Source organism: Ambystoma mexicanum, chromosome 6q (assembly GCF_040938575.1).
Source record: "Ambystoma mexicanum isolate Mex_15411 chromosome 6q, UKY_AmexF1_1, whole genome shotgun sequence".
NCBI lineage: Eukaryota > Metazoa > Chordata > Amphibia > Caudata > Ambystomatidae > Ambystoma > Ambystoma mexicanum.
In genome coordinates, this window is record NC_090937.1 from 976,621,743 (window position 1) to 976,639,899 (window position 18,157).

The 18,157-nt window shown below is 47.0% G+C and overlaps 1 protein-coding gene across 2 annotated transcripts in view; it reads left to right on the forward strand.

Annotated features, from left to right (window-relative positions):
• Positions 1-18,157, forward strand: part of TRAPPC11 (trafficking protein particle complex subunit 11) — a 1,974,021-nt gene that overhangs the window by 1,566,544 nt on the left and 389,320 nt on the right. For both annotated transcript variants that reach the window (XM_069631477.1, XM_069631476.1), the window contains exon 25: positions 7,503-7,659. In XM_069631477.1, the coding sequence (XP_069487578.1) occupies positions 7,503-7,659 (157 nt within the window). The remainder of the gene's footprint in view (positions 1-7,502; positions 7,660-18,157) is intronic.

The following is an 18,157-nucleotide window of genomic DNA, read 5'->3' on the forward strand; positions in this document are numbered from 1 at the left end:
AACTGGCTGGAAGGCAAGAGCCCAGCAGGTGAGAAGAAGAAGAAGTCCGAGCGGTCTTCTAAGTCCTGTGAGGGCGCCCCGGCGACGGGGGCCCTACAGAAGGCAAAGCACCACAAGTCCGCGGGCACCGGTAGCACCGAACGGTCGGGCTCCTCGGCAGCCAGGCAGGGCGCACCTTCACTGACGCCATCAACCACGAGCCAACGCTCCGAGAACATGGCTAAGCTTCTGGAGAGGCCCCGGTCGATCTCGAAGGAACCGGCCGAAGGAGAGCGAGGTGCTGACCCTCCCCCTAAGGTGAAGGCCTCAAGCGCGCCCAAGGTGGTGAAGGCCTTGATCCCGACCAAGGCCTTGATTGAGGGAGTCGCTGCGGCCCTGGCGAAGCCTGTGGAGGCTACCCCAGTAGAGGTGACCTCGGGGGCCCAGAGTTTCCTTGCCTCCGCGGAGGGAATCCTCTTTTAAGCCCATCGAGAAGACCCCCGTGAAGACCCCGGTGGAAAAAGAGGGGGGGGCCCGGTGGCCGTTATAGACACGGGCACAACCTCCGAGGAGGAACTGACCGAGAATTTGGAAGAGGCCCGGTCCCACGGGAGGAATCCCGACGAGGGGGACGACGAGAGCGAGGGTGGCGACGACGAGGTTCCCGTGGAGGAGGAGCAACCGTTGCGCCCGTCGCAGCCCGATCCGCAGGACAACTCGGCAGCCATTTTGACGGCGATTCAAGCCTTATGCACGGAGATAAGGACGAGACTACCCCTACCCCCAATGGACGACCCAGCTGAACCGGGTCCGTCGGGAAACCCTCTAAGCAAGAGGAGGAGAATTCATTCAGCGCCCTTTCAGCCCTCATGGCCTTCTCAGCCTTTGTCGCCTTCCCCGGTCCCGAGGGATGACACGGGAATAGACACGGCCACGACGGGGACGGATGACGATGGCGGTGACGACGGGAATTACCTCTCGTCTCTGATTCCTTGGGCGTCCCTGCCCGACGAAATTGGCTCCTTCCACGCCATGATTGCCAGGGCGTCCAAGCTTTTTCAGCTCTGCCCCGAAGAGAAGAAGGAAGGCTTCCTCTACCAATGGCGGGAGGCCAAGAGGAAGACTGTCCTTGCGGTGCCGTTGCTGGATGACACCTGGGACAAGGGACTTGCCCTCCTGAAGAACCCGTCCACGACGCCTGCCAAGAGGAACCAGTACCAGAAGAAGTACCGAGTCCCCGACGCCGCCCCGTTGTGCCTTAGGACACAGCCGGCCCTGGATTCGGTCGTCTCAGCAGTGGCCAAGAAGAAAGCGGGGGGGGCATCCGCTTCATCTTCAACTTCCCCACCGGACGAGGAGGGAAAGAAACTGGACGCCATAGGACGAGTCATCTCATCGGCGGCAACGATGATTAAGGCGGCTAATGCCCTAGCGATTGTGGCCCGCTACGACAGGGAATTGTGGTACAAGATCGCCCCCCTGTTGGACTTCCTACCGGATGACAAGAGGGCAGAGGCCCTGGCGATCCTACAGGAAGGTGAACTGGTGTCGGACCACGCCATAACGGTAGCCACGGACATTGCCGACACCGGTTTCTGCCAGTTGGGCAACAGCGTTTGCCTTAGACGGCGGTGGTGGCTCAAGGCGACGGATTTCTGCCAAGACGTGCAAGCCAAGGTTTTGGACATGCCCTTCGACGGGAACAATCTGTTTGGAAAGACAGTGGATGAGTCACTGCAGGCCATCAAGACCGACACAGAGACGGCTCGGACCTTGGGAGTTCTGCAGCAACGGCGGCCGCCCTTTCCGAACTCCGGAGGCAAGCAAGGAGCCTCCAAAGTATTCGGCGGCGGCTCCTCGACGTACCGTCAGGGGGCCCACTCCTCGTCACAAGAAGCTCACAGGGGACGAGGTAAGTCAGGTGGATCTCGCCGTCGTCGCCAGGGAGGCCAAGGCGGCAAGGCTACTTCCAAGCAAGACTGAACCGGCCTTTGCGTTGAGCACCCCGGTGGGAGGCCGGCTGATGAAGTTCGTCAGCGTGTGGGAGTCCATCTCCACAGACCGTTGGGTGCTGGATGCCCTGGCTCACAGGCACACTCTGGAATTTCTAAAGAAGTGCCCCCGAATTCCTCCCGTGGCCAAGAAGGAAAACCACGTCTCTCAACTGCTTTTAGAGTTAAGGGCAATGCTCAAGAAAGGACCCATCAAGCTCGTACCAAAGAGGCTCCGGGGCTATGGAGTATACTCAAGATACTTGCTTGTCAGAAAGAAGACAGGAGGATGGCGTCCCATCCTGGACCTGCATCGACTAAACAGATACATCAAGGCACAGACGTTCCAGATGGTCACCCTCCAGCACGTGCTGGGCCAGCTGGAGGAAGGCGACTTCCTATCGTTGTTGGATTTGGAGGATGCGTACTTTCACATCCCCATACTAAAAGGACACTGAAAGTTTCTCAGGTTCGTGGTCCAGGGACAGCACTACCAGTTCAAGGCCCTCCCATTCGGATTGAAGTCGGCGCCCAGGGTAGTCGCCAAGTGCCTAGCGCCAGTGGCGGCGCGGCTGCGCCTGCAGGGGATACACGTCTACCCCTACCTGGACGATTGGCTCATCCGAGCAAGAACAAGGGAACTCGCTGTCGAACATACATCGAAGACCGTCCGGCTGCTCACAGACCTGGGATTCTCCATCAACTTCCCCAAATCCCACCTGGCTCCGTCGCAGGTCGCACTGTTTCTGGGAGCCAAGCTCGATACAGTAGCGCGATTGGCCTCGCCGTTGGAGGAAAGGACGAAGGCCATCCTGGGCAAGCTGCAGGTTCTGCTGGCCACGGACGTGGCCAGGGTAAGGTCCTTCAAGTCCCTTCTCGGGATGATGTCCTCATGCATCTACCTGGTGTGCCTGTGCAGGCTTCAGATGCGCCCTGTACAGGAGTTCCTCGACGCCCGTTGGATGCAAGCGGCGGGCAGCTTCAAGGACAAGATCTCGCTCAACAAAGTATTCCGCCAAGCAATTCGGTGGTGGGGCACCCGTGCGCATCTCGCGGCGGGCACAGACTTTCAGATCCCAGCACATCAGGTGACGGTGACAACGGATGCCTCCCTGGAGGGGTGGGGAGCGCACACCGGAGATCTTCACGCAAGAGGCCTCTGGCTCCCGGAGGAGAGGATGCTCCACATCAATATACTGGAGCTCCGAGCAGTGTTCTGGGCCCTCAGGTCGTTTCTCGCGTCCCTCAAGGGCAAGGTGGTGAGGAACTTCACCGACACCACCACCACGATGTTCTACATCCGGAAGCAGGGAGGACCAAGATCCCCGGCCCTGTCCAAAGAAGCCCAGGATCTGTGGCACAGGGCCGTTGCCCAGGGGATGTTTCTGGTACCCTTTCATCTGGCAGGGACAAACAACACAATCGCCGACTCACTCAGCAGGGAGCTGCGCTCGTGCCACGAGTGGGAACTGCGTCAGAATCAAGTGGATCAACCCTTTCAATGATGGGGCAAACCCCAGATCGACCTTTTCGCGACGGCGACGAACTCCAAGTGCCAGAGGTTCGCCAGCAGGTTTCCCCAGCCGAGGAGCATGGGCGATGCTTTCTCGTTCCCCTGGGACGGCCTGTTCCTGTATGCGTTCCCTCCGTTGCTGTTGCTACTGCGACTCGTCAACCAGCTCAAGAGGTCCCGGTGCAGGATGATCCTCGCCGCACCGGCGTGGCCGAGGCAGATCTGGTTCCCGGACCTTCTGGACTTGTCAGCTTCCCCACCAGTCAAACTGTCGACAGACGCAGATGCTCTCTCCAGAGAAGGAGCCGCCATCCTTCATCACGACCCGGAGTCGCTGAACTTGCAGGCCTGGCTCCTGCAGCACTAGAGTTTGGAGGGTACGATATCCCGGCGGACTGCAGAGAGGTTCTTGCAAAGGCCAGGGCGTCCTCAACTCTCAAGTGCTACGGACACAAGTGGAAGAGGTTCTCTGTCTGGTGCCATGCACAGAAGATTAACCCTCTACGGATTACGGCCCCTCAAGTGCTGCCGTATTTACTGTCGCTGGCCAAGCTCATGCTTCCATCAAGATACATCTGGCAGCGATTTCCCGATACACCAGAACTGCAGGACGGTCATCCCTGTGGTCTCATCGCCTGGTGAAGGAGTTTATGAAAGGACTGTTCCGATCGTTTCCGCCGGTGAAGGCTCCAGCCCCAGTGTGGGAGCTCAACGTGGTGCTGACCAGGCTCATGGGCCTGCCTTCGAGCCTTTGCATTCGGCCCTGTTGAAGTTCCTGTCGTGGAAGACAGCGTTCCTTGTGGCCATCACCTCTGCACGATGCGTGGAAGTGATTCAGGCCCTATCCTGCAACCCTCCATACTTGTCTTTTCACGAGATGAGGGTGTTGCTGAGGACGCACCCTACTTCATGCCCAAGGTGCCGTCAGACTTTCATCTCACCGAGCCCTTGGTGTTACCAGTTTTCTTCCCATTGCCTTCATCGCCGGCCGAGAGGACTTTGCACTCGCTGGATGTAGCTAGAGCACTGAAGTTCTACGTGGACCGAACGAAGAGTTTTCGGAAGACATCACAGCTGTTTGCGAATTTTGGACCTGTGAACCAAGGGAAGGCTCTCTCGAAGGCTTCCATTTCCAGATGGCTCTCTGGCTGCATCATGCACTGTCACCGGTTGGCAAACCGACCGTTGCCTGGCCGTCCGAGAGCCCATTCGCCCAGAGCGATCGCTGCTACCACTGCGTTCTTGTCTGGGTTGCCCCTGCTGGACATCTGCAGGGCTGGTACGTGGAGGTCGATGCACACCTTCACGAGATTCTACTGCGTCGACTGGGATATCAGGGAGGAGTCCAGAGTCGGTCAGGCAGTGCTGCGCAACCTGTTCACCTGAAGGTGGGCCTGGTGAGGAGGTAAGAGTTGCTTAATGTTGAGCCTATCTAATGCTTAATGTTGAGCCTTTGTCACCTCCCGTGGTTGTGCATGTGTATACTACTATGTATTCTTATATTCATGAGCATGTGAATCCATGCCAGACCCCATGCTGGAGAAGGAACAAGTTACTTACCTGTAACTGTTGTTTTCCAGCATGGGTCTGGCATGGATTCACATGCGAACCCTCCCTCCTACCCCTCTGCGGCTCTTCACTTGGTCATACTGCCACTTTACGTGCTACCAAATCTGAGGATGGCTGGCAGGGGCGGGGCTTAGGGAGAGGGCAGTCATTGGCTGGGGCAGTATGACCCAGAGACCAGTGATTGGTTACTACTAAGAAAGACAGATCAGAAACGAAACTGATACTGATTTTTTCTTTACCGAGGATTCCCAGCCTGACAACGGGGAATATTTATGAGCATGTAAATCCATGCCAGACTCATGCTGGAGAACAACAGTTACAGGTAAGTAACTTGTTCCACATCAGTCGGAATGTACGCAGGTCAGTTGTACAAGTAGGTTAGCGGCTGTTGATGAACGTCATTAGTTCGTAGCCAGTTCAACAGACTGCGTCGAAAGTGTGTTTTGTTCTTATATATAATTGTCTATTCTTCTGCTGTTTAAAGAAGCAAGCATTTTCCGAGTTTTGGAGGGGTCAGGGAAGTGGTCTCTCAGTTGTTATTGAGATTGTTTTGATGCAAATTATCTATGCTCTAACTGAAAATTGATTGATAAAAAAAAAAAAAATGAACCTATCTCTAATGTTGTAGTCTATGCCAAAATGAGTTTCTTGTCCGCATATTTCTTGTAGTTTGCTTACACAGAGTAACATTTAATTGCGTTTGTGCAATGGCGCTCCAAATATGATCATGCCTCCTCTGTACTTGATATTTCTTCTCCGGTTGTTAACAAGAAGGGCAGCATGGAGGACTGGAAACCGTAAAAACTCTAAAATACGGTGTCTTCATGGAGCTATGAAAGTATTTCTCGTAGACAAAGGTGGCTACCAACCCCAGCTTCAATTAGAGGGTGGCATCTGATGCATAAAGCAAAAGTGTTACTGAATCATCATCTCAATGTGACTGCGCTGACACATCAAAGACATTACTCGCAGGGACTTGCCGCTCTCACCTAAGGTGATCCTGTTAGGAGCGGAGGCAGAGGGATTATACGCAGCACCGGGACACATGGCCAGCCTAATAACACACTTATTATCAGCAGCACGAATGACATTGGGACAACGGTCGAAAACGCTAGAGGGCCTGACGACACCATGGTGGTGGGTGAAAATATATGGAGTAATGGCAATAGAGAAGGTAACTGCCATAAGAACAGGCATATACCAGAGATACTTGTCCATATGGTCCCCTTTTAGAGACTTTGTCAGAGACAGGGAAGCCCATTTCTATGAACCACGGACTCTCAGAAATATATCTATCACTTGACAATCCAGAACAGGGAGAGAGAGAGGGAGAAAAACAGCACGACGAGAAAACCAGAAAGAGACAACAAAGGACTCGAGAACCCAGTAAGAATGGCCATGGGGTGGGGGAGGTTGAGGGAGGGAAGACCTAGGGGGGCAAAATGAAACAAAAAAGGGGAAAACCCCAGAGATACAGGACAATATACGATATAGCAACAAGAGTAAATAGGACAATGTTGTAAGAAATGTAATATTGCACTTACTAGGCTTGGAATACGGTATCGCCTAAGGGAAATAAATCTGTTTAAAAAAATAAGAGAATAATGGAAATTAAAGGGGGGGGGGAATAATTGTTTAATTGTTATACTCAAGAACTTACTTAAGAAAGAAAGGAACACTGACTGTAAGAAGAATGCTTAAAATACTACACTGGTTTTCTTATGCATGCTTGTAACCTATGCTCTTGAGAAGAAAATAAAAAAAGTAGTTTGTAAAAAAAAAGTTGTGAGCAGGATTACTGAATTTATTTCTATACAAAATGCCCTCCACAACAATTTCTATGTGAATTGGGATCCATCTTATTGTTGAACGGACAATAGTTGGCTGTATCATGGAAATACATGACATTATGCAAAATAAAATGGCAAGTTGTCCCCTGCCTGGTATCTAATGACAAAGAATTTGGAAAAACATCCCAAGCAGAGTGTTAGCATAGATTAACATTACATTAAAATACGTTGTAACATTAAGGAAGGAAACCGTCTGTTAGAACAGCCCATTGCAAATCAGGGTCTTTGCCTTTTACATTTTTCTGAAGATGCCGTTAGTGATAACGTTAAACAATATCCGTTGTGGAGGAGATGTACAGTTTGACAGATCCTCTGGAATAACTCCTTGTGCCTCTTTTGACGTAATCATTGGCATGAGTGCACTAACAATATTGATCTTAGCAGCTAGGACTGTATCTGATGTTATTTGTGACTCTGCTGCCGTTACATTTTATATCTGATCCAGCTCAGGTGATTCTTGTATGTTTTAGTAAGCGTTAACGCCCGCAAATAGGATCATTTCTTGTAAGTGACGTCCCTTCTGGGAAGAGGCATTATTGAATCAAAGAGTTTGAGCTGTCAGACAATTGATGTAATCTTTCTTTTCTTTCTTTCTGATAGTTTGAACATTTAGATCGGGTATATGCAGATATTCCTTTTCTCATCATGACTGACATTCTGAGTGTGTCACCTTGGGATGTTACTATTGAAACCAGTCAACTGCAACTTGCTCCCTCTATGACACCAGTAGACCAATTGGAATCACAAGTCGAGAACGGTGAGTGCTTAGCTATTGTTGTTAATTTTCCAGTTTGTATTCTAAGATAATCTCATTATGAGGATGCCGGTAGGCCGAAGGTGCTACCAGGCACCTACCGGCAACCTCAGTTTACCATTTCCGCCGCCCAATATCCTGGTAATACTGGGATGTTACGGGCGGGTGAGGAAAAGGAAGTTCCCATTCCAGTCACAGGAATGGGAACACTGAAGCAACAGCACTAGGCCTGCCTGCAGTTCACTGCCCCTACCGGCAGACTTGGACTGGCAAACTTATAATGAGGGCCAATGTACCAAGAACACCTTTGAGAAATATTTAATCTCGTCTTAAAGGTCATTGCCCTTCAAGGTTTTGGAGTATAGAAGGTAGATTAATAAACAGTGCATAATGAGCTTGATGCTAACATCTACATTTTGTTGGTCTTCTGCAAATTTCAGAACTCATAATTTTTTTTGCATGTTATTTTTTTTAAAACCTCTGTTACTGACACTATAGGGAATCCTACGCGATAGTAATATGGGCATGAGCTCCACAATCTGTGTCAATTGCAGAAAGTCATAACTTTACTTTCAGCTAAGCTTCACACTGTTACTGTAGAGTCACTTATTAACACAATGCTACACCATGCAAGTTTAGTTTTTCCTTAGTGCTATCCTTTCACACCCTATCACTCTAATATTTACAGACAGTCTTAAAAGTAATGACTGCTCTTTTCTTTTTTCTTTTTTATTGTATTTAGTTAAAAAAACTTTACAAAAACAATCATTTAACAATAAATAAAAAAAAGCAAGGAAAAAGTTTCCACTTTTCAATTATATGCTTCCATATAACACACCATAGCTAAACTAATACAAATATCATAAAAATCAACAATTCAACATTTTATCATAAGTCATTTTCAACATCTATTTGATCGTATAACAACATAAAACCAAAACAATATATTGTTCCATAGAGTAGACAGTTTTCTCAGTCTATAACATTTCAGCTCTCTCTGGCAGCCATTAAGATTTTCTTTAGGTCCAAATGGTCTTGAATAACATTCAGTAATTTAATCAATTTAAGCAATAACCTTTGATTATAGCCCCACATACAATTTTCCGATAGGCTTTCTCTGCTCATCCAGGATGACAAAGATAGATAGGATCCACATATCCTATATCTAAAGGCTTAAAAAGCTCACAATATATGGTCAAGTGCTTTAGGGATTCAAGTACAAAAGTTTGTGCCAAAATTGACATTTTCCAAGTGTTAAGTTCCCCACCTCTACATTCCAATATTGAATCCTTTCATTTGTCAACAATTGTTTCAGTTCATAGCGCATATACATTTTGCGCGACCAATTACACGGAAACATCTCCAAATCGCTAGCTCTCTCGCCCCATTGCCTGCGAAATTTCGCATATTCATAATATGCCTTATTCTTGCCAATTTGATCTAACATCAAACACCAATAATACTTCTGAAATGTGCTCTTACAGGACGGAAGCCCAACAATAAACTCGTCCTTGCTAATCAATGCAGACTGCAAGATTTCTTCCATTTTGTTTTTAAATTTTACCATAGTTGGAACAGAGCCATCCCCCAACATAAATGCAAAATCTTCATAGAAGGTTTGTTTGGTTTGTTTTGGGGGGGAAAGCATTTTCGCATAGGTGTTCAGCATGCGCCAGTGCCATTTAACTGAAAAGGGGTAATATCCCCAGTTCATGGCAAATGAGCACATTTGGAATTGAAAGCGCTAGACCAAGTACCTGCTTAAACATTCTACCCTGTATCATATTAAGAATCCCCTCCATCTCCAAGAGACAGATATCAAGTGCATATAGCACTATCAGTTCTACTTTTAAGCGTACAAGTCTACTAAGTAGAGATTGAACAGGACTGCAGCAAGATTGCAGCCCTGTTTAAATCCAATCTCAGTAGAGATCGGGTCAGTTACAGCCCCATTCTTTGACATCCCTATTTGATAGGAAGTGTTTTGATGTAAGAGTGCAATAATAGCCACAAGATCTAAAGGAAAGGCCAAATTAATCATCTTCTCCCAAAGCACATCTCTAATCACTATCAAAGGCAGCTGTAAGATCAAGGGCTGCCATGGAAATAGGGCTTGTTCTCAAATGTTTTTTATGTTCGTATAAATGGGCCATAATAGACACGTTTATAGGGCAGCCCGTATGTTTTCTGAAACCCACTTGGAAATGTGGCAACAACTTTAAGTGGGATACATGTAACTGAATTACCTCTAGGATCAAAAGAGTAAAAATGTTGGCTGCAGCATCCATCAAAGCGATGGGCCTGAAATTATTACGATCATCAACCTTTCCTTTCTTGTAGATGGTTACGATGATCGCTGAGCCCCAAGAAAGGGGACTTTTTCTGGACAAATATATTGAATCAAATTAAAATTTTGAAAATATCGGCCAATAACTCTGGATCTACTTTGATCAGACAAGGCGGAATACCATTGGGCCCTGGTGCCCTGGAGCCTTTCATTTTGGAAATTGCACTGACAATGTCTTCACAAGACCACGGGGAGCGTTTCAAAATCAACAATTCAAATCTTCTATGTTCAATGGGTTCAAGGCCGGTTGGCAGTGCATATTTATTTTTTATATAAGTCACCCATGTTGAGGCAAATGCAGCAGCTTCCTGGAGGGGAGGAGCAGCACCAGTAATCGCTCGAAGCGTAGCCCACACCTGTCTCGTATCATTAGCAAGGAGATGGTATATTATCTTTTGATTATCTTTTCGATGAAGTTCGTACCTAAGCTTCTTCACCTTCTTACGATACAACTGAGAGATATTGCGTTTAAGGCACTTATATATGGACCAGTCATAGTTGGCTAGGCGCAATTGCCTTAACTGCCTTCTCTTTTCTCTCCTAATAGAAAAAATTAGCTCATTAAAGCAATGTCGGTGCTTAGGCACCGCCTCATGATGGCGCTGTACCATCCATTTCAAATGTTCCTGAATGCGCCTTTCGTTCCGGCATTCCGATGTAATAGACGTAGTGCAAGAATTATCTGGCGCATAACAGAGCATGGGGTCGTCTCTGTGTCAACAAGGGCTAAGGAAATCACAGATTTATATGTACGTTTTGAGATATTCAATTTCAAGGCCAGATGATCACTTGATCCACACTCACTAATAGATGTTTCCTCCACTGGGTAGTGCAAACTAGTTGATGCAAAGAAATAGTCAATCATTGAGCAGGGAGACCCTCTACTCCAAGTGTAACCTTAGGTATCCTGCGTGGTCCTAATAAGATGTAAATCCCAAGACATAAAATACTCCACTCATTTTCCCCATTCAGTACAGAGAGACAGTCAGGGCCTTGAAAAGAGGCACCTCCTGGTCGTCGTAAGTTTAAACTGGTGGAATTTAAGTCCCCACCGACCATGACCCTTAAGTCTGAATTTCTAGAAACCGCTTCTTCAAAGATCTGATTCAACAAATCACACATATCAGAGATGGAACATGCCATTCTATGCCAGTATAAACATAAAACCAAAATTCCCTCCTTCATAGCCCCTGGGAAATGGAGTTCCACAACAAGAAGGGACTCATGAGCAAATACTAAATTAGATACAATTCTACAAGTTTTGTCAATCATTATTGGAAGGCCCCCAGAAGGGCGCCCCTGTATACCCTGTTTGGCTGGCTGATGGTGAATGTCATAACCCTCCAAAACAAACCGGGTTGGATGTATTGTTTACTGAACGAGAATAACTCTGGGTCAGCATCAAGGTGGGCGGCCCATGACAAAAAATGTCGAAGGCCATACGAGTTCCATGACATAAATGTCACCCCTACATGGTCATTGTAGTGATTCTGATTCTGAATGTTGGACTGAGTGGGGGTAGATGGAATCGATCCCACAATCCCTGTAAGTGCGGTCACAAAGATCATAAATTGCTTAAGCAGATCTTCACTAAATTGGGGAGGAACCTGCCCCCTAAGTGGAACACCTGGCACCTCTCTCTTAATAGGAGGTGTTTCCACAAAGGCCTTTGCTTCAGCTTCGGATGGAAAAATATACGGAGTAAGACAAATCAACTCGAAATCCTCCATTTGTTCTCAGATCAGTTAAATGATAATATTGAGAATGGTACCCGCAAATCATATGATGCTGATTTTGGGATGATAACCGGACCCAGTCTATAGCATCCAATCTGATTGTTCTTAGGGAAGGAATTGCTTGGAATGCTCTCAAAATGGCAGAACGTTTTAGATTGGATTTCCCATTTGGTGCAGCCTTATATTCCCACCCCATGATACATGGCATTTCTGGGGAAAGGGCCATCTCAAACTCGCTTTGTGCCTCTTCTAAGTTCATTTCAAAGGTGTTTGCAGTGGAGTTAGGTGGTACTTTTGAGATTTCATCATGTAGCACAGGCCACCGCCTGCGCTCCTAAGATCCTAAGACAGTCGATGCTTTTACCGGTATGTTACTTGGATTCCCAAGATGCGTACTCGGAACATTAGTTTCAACTGACTTAGGTTTCAACTCAACTCAACTCTTTTCTCTTTGGGATTAGACATCGCCATAGAGCCAGTTTTTGCCACTGGGTTTTTTGTGCCCTGCTTCAGTGGTTTAGAGGACGTTATTCCACCTATACCTTTAATTCTATTTGATGCTTTTTTTTATCTCGAGTGCAGGGTAGAATTTTAATAAATCAGATTGTTTTTGTTGTTTATATATAAAGGACCCCTCACTGAGCATCCTATCCTTCTTATGAGGACTAGATTCCAGTATGCTATGTTGTTCCGGGATTTTTTGAATTAGCTTTTTCCCTTATCTGATTTTAGTATTGGCACCACGTTTACATTCTCAATATTCAATAAAGCTTTAGACTCAGTATTAAGCTGTTGCAAATCAATAACCCCGTCCTCATAGGATAAGTTACAGATGTCCTTAATATGGGAGGCATGATTATCATTTTTCTTCAAGAATTCATTTTTGTATTTTTTTGGTTTTGCTCTGACTTATTTTGTCGGGCCACTCGTTTTAATGCCTTTGCAGCCAGTTTTTTTTTGTTTTCGAGACAACACAGCAACCGGAGTGTCTGTGTTTTCCAGATTTGGTGACACTGAAGGAATTTGATCATGCTTAACATGGAGGTCGTCTTCCAAGTCTATCAGATTAGTTAATGCGGATCGGTTCACTGTAGGGAACCTCATTAAAGTTAACCGGCGCCTCACCACCTGGATAATTGTGGTTAATCTGATTGTCTTGCGGGATCACAATAATGTCCTGTAAACATTTTTGGATTGCCAATGAATTAGAAGTAACAAGCTGTGTGAGTTCCTTCACTGATGCTGCCAAATTAGGTTCAATTTAGCTCACATTTACAGCTGCTAATTCACTATGTCGCAGGCAAATAAGAGCCCTTCCATCCGATTTTATTTTGCATAGAATTTCAACAAGTGCGCCCTTCATAGCACCAATTTCAGAGTGCCTATGTTCATGCCCTCTGTCCAGCAAGTTTAATATTCGTGTCAGCATCGAAAAATCAGTACCCATTGCCGAGTGTCTAAGGGATGCTGACCACCCATAACACGAACTTCAGGGGCACTCCCGTCATGGTGAAGGTTTAGGGTACCTATATAGGGCCCTGAGAGCATTGAAGCTACCGAGAGCTCGGTACTCATTTCAGGGGAGTCTAGAGGATACTGACCACCCATAGCGTGAACTTCAGGGGCGGTCACCTCAGAATGATGGATTGATATACCAATGTCATGGTCCGAAAGCATTAAGGCTGCCATTGGTTTTAAATTAGCCTGTACATCTGTCGGGGAGCTAGATTTCCAATTACAAAAGTCTCCTGTAGAATAGTCGACCTTATGATCCTTCATAGGAGCCCTGCCTTTACCCAATCTGACCGGGGCCTCCTGGGGATTACTAAAAAGCTGTACATTTTCAATACCCCGGCCACTTTGATTTACCGGGGTAGAGGGCGCAAGGGAAAACCGCATATGTTTCTCCAACTCAGCTTCTATCACGGGAGCAATCATCGAGACATCATTAAGTTTATTCCTGAATATCTCTATTCCCATTTTCTTTAAGATATCTGCACGTTCGTTCGTTTCTTCATCAGATATTACTACAGCGTTTGGTTGCACATTTCCTTCCATTTGATCTGATGCATTCATTCATTTTTTTCAATTTAAATGTTTTAACACGGGCAATGAGTCATACGGCCCTTCAGCCATCGCACCCTCCGGTATAACTGGGTTACTACACATTTCAATGCCCCCTGATATGTTGGATTGATGGGAGCAAAACTTGGGCTGTAATTCCTCACATACGGAGGTGCCCACTTCACTGCTCTCATCGAGCCCATTTAGGCACACCGAGGTAGGTACTTACATAACCCCCCTCTGCGAACCCAAGCTTAACCCTGCCGGAGGCTCACACAGTTTGCGACAACTTCGAAGACCATTAACCTTTTTTTCAAGTCAACAATAGGGGTCGCATAGCACTCTACCAGTGAATCACCCTCCCAAAGAAAAACATCACACAAAAATCACACCGAATCTCAGAACACTGATACCTCTGTAAGTTTAGAAAGACAGCTGCTCCACTTAGGGTGGAGCATTTCAGAGGGCTGGTGTAAGGTGATCACAAGTCAACTTATAATGAAAAAGAGGTGGGGGCTCAAAGGCACTAGGCCCGCACACACTTCCACACCGCTCGAATTTAGAACTCAAGTAGCCTATGTTTTAAAACCTCTCGTTTAACTTTTGCTGCAATATACAAATGTAGTAATATTGTGTGAGCCCAAGACCACTTTTTGCAGAAAAATAATGGCAAGGAGGGTCAACGGCACTTGGTCAGCAGTCACCCCCACACCAATCAAATTCGAGAAGCAGTAAACAACTAGACACAATCAAAGTTGTGCCTTAGAGTTCAGCGCCTAAAAAAACAAGAAGTCAAGCGGATTCCTTTGCAGATTTCAGGCAACTCCAATTCAGTTTTAACAAAAGCATCCAGATGGAATAATGTTGTGGGATCACCAGTTTGCGCTGAACAATGGGGTGGGGGCTCAAAGGCACTAGGACCGCAGTCACCCCCACACCACTCAAATTCAGGGCTCAAGTAGCCGACTTTTCAAAATGACTCGCGTCACTTTTGCTGAAGCGTGCAGCAGTAATAATGCTGTGTGAACTCAAAGCCGCTTTTTACTGAAAAATAATGGCAAGGAGGCACAAAGGCGCTCGGCCAGCAGTCGCCCCCACACCAATCAAAAGTCAATAAACAAGAAAGTTGTTGCGCCTTAATTAGAGTTCAGTGCCTAGAAACAAAAAAGTCAATGTGGGTTCCTTTGCAGATTTCCAGCAATTCCAATTAAACTTTAACAGGCATTCACAAAGGCCAATGTTATGAAATCACCAGACCGCTTTTTATGGATAAAGAGTGGAAAAGGGCCTCAAAGGCAATAAGGCCCGCAGACACCCCAGCGACAACGAAATGCCACAATCAGATGGACAGCTGGGCCGTCAAAGCGAATACCCAGTAGACTTCAAGGGATCCACAGCTCATAGTCACCCTTCAGAGCAAGAGCAAAACAGCGGACTCCAAACGGAGGTTGTTAAGCGGGCTATGAGGCATAATGCCCGCAGACACCCGGCACTCAATAGATGCAGAACAATCAAGTTTTCTTTGAGATGTAGAGCTCTTACTACGCACCCTTCTCAGAGTGCTCAAAACGTACTTGTTGGAACATGCATTCCCCACAATCCAATTTACTTTTATACAGGGTGTTCCCATGCTGATCTGCCCCCGTTCATAAACAGCCGCGTGGTTCAAAGGCTCACCGGCCTGCAGTCGCCACACGACTCACATGTACCGTCGAGATCCCCAGGATGGTGAAGGACACACCACCTAGAGGGTGTAACTCACTAAGATAGTCTCAGTCGGCATGGCATGTACGCCAAGGGATATCCAGTGGGATGCGACAGAACTTCAACAACGGGCCAGAAGCGAGAAGCACCAGGGCTCCAAGGAATATAGGAGGCTAAATTCTTACCGGCTGGGTAACTTTCTACAGTTTTTCCGACCACCAAGGCTGCAGAGCCACAATCCCGCAAACACCAAACGCACTGCTGGCACACCACGCAGCGCTCCGTGCATGCGCATTGTGTTTATAGTTGAAAAGCAGAATCAACCAAAATAGAAAGAGCATTGTAGCAGAATATGGTTGTGGCTCCAATATTGATGAAAGGCTCCAGGACTGAAGGACAAGGAGGTCCTTCACACCAGCAACACCACACACACTGCTGGCACACCGCTGCTCTTTGACCTGTCACTGACACTAATTCTTGCACTGTTTCCTCATCATCACTATCTTGCTATTACATATGCAGATCATTTCTTCTTTTCTTGTTTCAAAATAAAATGGCGCCCAATTCCCTTACCTGTACTCCTGTGCTCCCCCAACCATTGACGCCTTCAAGTTCTTCCCACTAGATATTTTACATGATAAATATCAAAACAAATAAGTAATAACAAAGTGTATATCAGTTACCTGGGTTTTAAAACGTTGCAGCTGCAGAACACTTTTGCATACACTGCATTTTTACAATGTGGCATATTTCATTTGCATGGTTCTCCTTGAAAAGCTGGGTTCAACCCCGCTGACCTGTTTATACTTCCTAAACGCAGATGAAATGAGACCTCACCACAGTGCTGTCCGAACCTACGTGGCATTGTGCAAGTGTGATGGTGAGACTAAGGATTGACTGTAGACTGACCACTAGCCCCATGCCTCAAAAACTCAGGGTACCCTCCCATATTTCTCATTCAACCTACCAGGTAGAAAACTTTATGCTAACAGAAATGTCACAGATTTCTAAGGGAGATTGGGTTGATTTGCTGGCAGTTGGCTTACACATCTTCCTGTTTTCATTTTTTTGTGCACTTAAAATTAGATTTCTCTCCAATACAGGATGGCATGGTACTTGTGACAAGGTCTTATGCAGGAGCTTGATGCTGAGGAACGGGGAACTGTGGGGGCTAGTGACTGCTGCTCGTTCATCATTGTTGCACCTAGAGGCGGAATCATGGGGGTCCCTATCTATCAGTAACACTTTCCTAAGCTGGTCTGTAAAGGCATTCCTTCCTTCCCCGAAATCCTACCAAGAATACCACATCAACCCTCTTGCCAGTGCCCAAGTTCCCCACCATGGACTGGGAAACGCGACCAGAATTTTGAAAAACAAATTTGGCAGAATTTCAAACATCTAGTATGTGGTTTCACAATTGCAGAGCTCTGTGGACCATATGATGCACATGAAGGCAATTCAGAGAGATGCACAAGTTTGCTGGAGCCGCTCATGAGCATGACCTTGAATCTTGCCCGCTTCGTCCTGCGGGAAGCTGTGGTTGCATACAGAGGACTGGACTGACCACATTGGTGGTCTGCAGGCAGCTGCACAGGTGGCACGGAACCCAGCGACTGAAAGGACACTAAATAATTCCATGTTGCCAGCCAGCCTTGAAATAGTTTGTGGAACCGCAGGGAAGACCGTTGCACAACAGAGTTCATCTGGTGAGTTTGTGGTGTCCACCCAAGCTTGCACCAATTATTTAGTCTGCTCCCAGAGAACACACAGCTGCTAAGCATATCACTAGATGAGCCAATTCACAACCCTGATAGGTTATAAAAGGGAAGCAAATCAGTTAGGAGTCAGTAAGGGAAGGTGAGCAGGAGAGATGAAGAATGCAGAAAGTGTGGTTGTATGCTACAAAAGTGGTGAGGAGAAGAAGAAAGAGGAGAGAGGAGATGGTAGAGTCCCCTCCTGCTCAAGGGAAAGACTCGGCATATCTCCAACTCCCACCTCACCAAGTATGAAAAACGTATCTCTGCTGTCAGTGTCATTCTTAGCAGATGCTCTGTTTTGAATCCCACATCTCTGCTCCCCAGGATGGGGTGCCACATGACTGTTTGCTAGTAGTGGAAAACCAATTGTCCCCCCATGCTGATTTGAATGACATCCCATTGCACAACCATGTTTTAATCCTCTTTGTGGATGGTTCTTGTTTACAGGATCAAAGGGTAGGGAAAACTATGGGTATGCATACATTCTCCCCATGATGTCCTAGAACCTTAACGTTTGGCAAATGTTAATTCTGCCCAGGTAGCAGAATTGACATTTGGCGCGTGTTTACACGGCACTTCCTGAACATTAAAGTTGCTTATGTTTTGTCTGACTACGCGTCGATGTCGGAGACCTGTAGTGAGAAATGTAACAATTTTATTGACTAGCACAAGAGTGTTCCGTGTTCTGCAGCCACTTTGCCATAGTCTCTCTACCTGTTTAATTGCAAGGGGATGTGCCGCACTTCAGAGTCTGTGCCTACATCTACTGCTTGTATAGCCGAGCGAGTGGAGTGAGGCGAGCGTTTCGTGTTCCCAGGGCTTCCGCGGCTGGCTGCTCGACATAGAACGTTAGCTGAGTATGGACAGAGCACTTTGCAGTAAGTCTTGTCTGG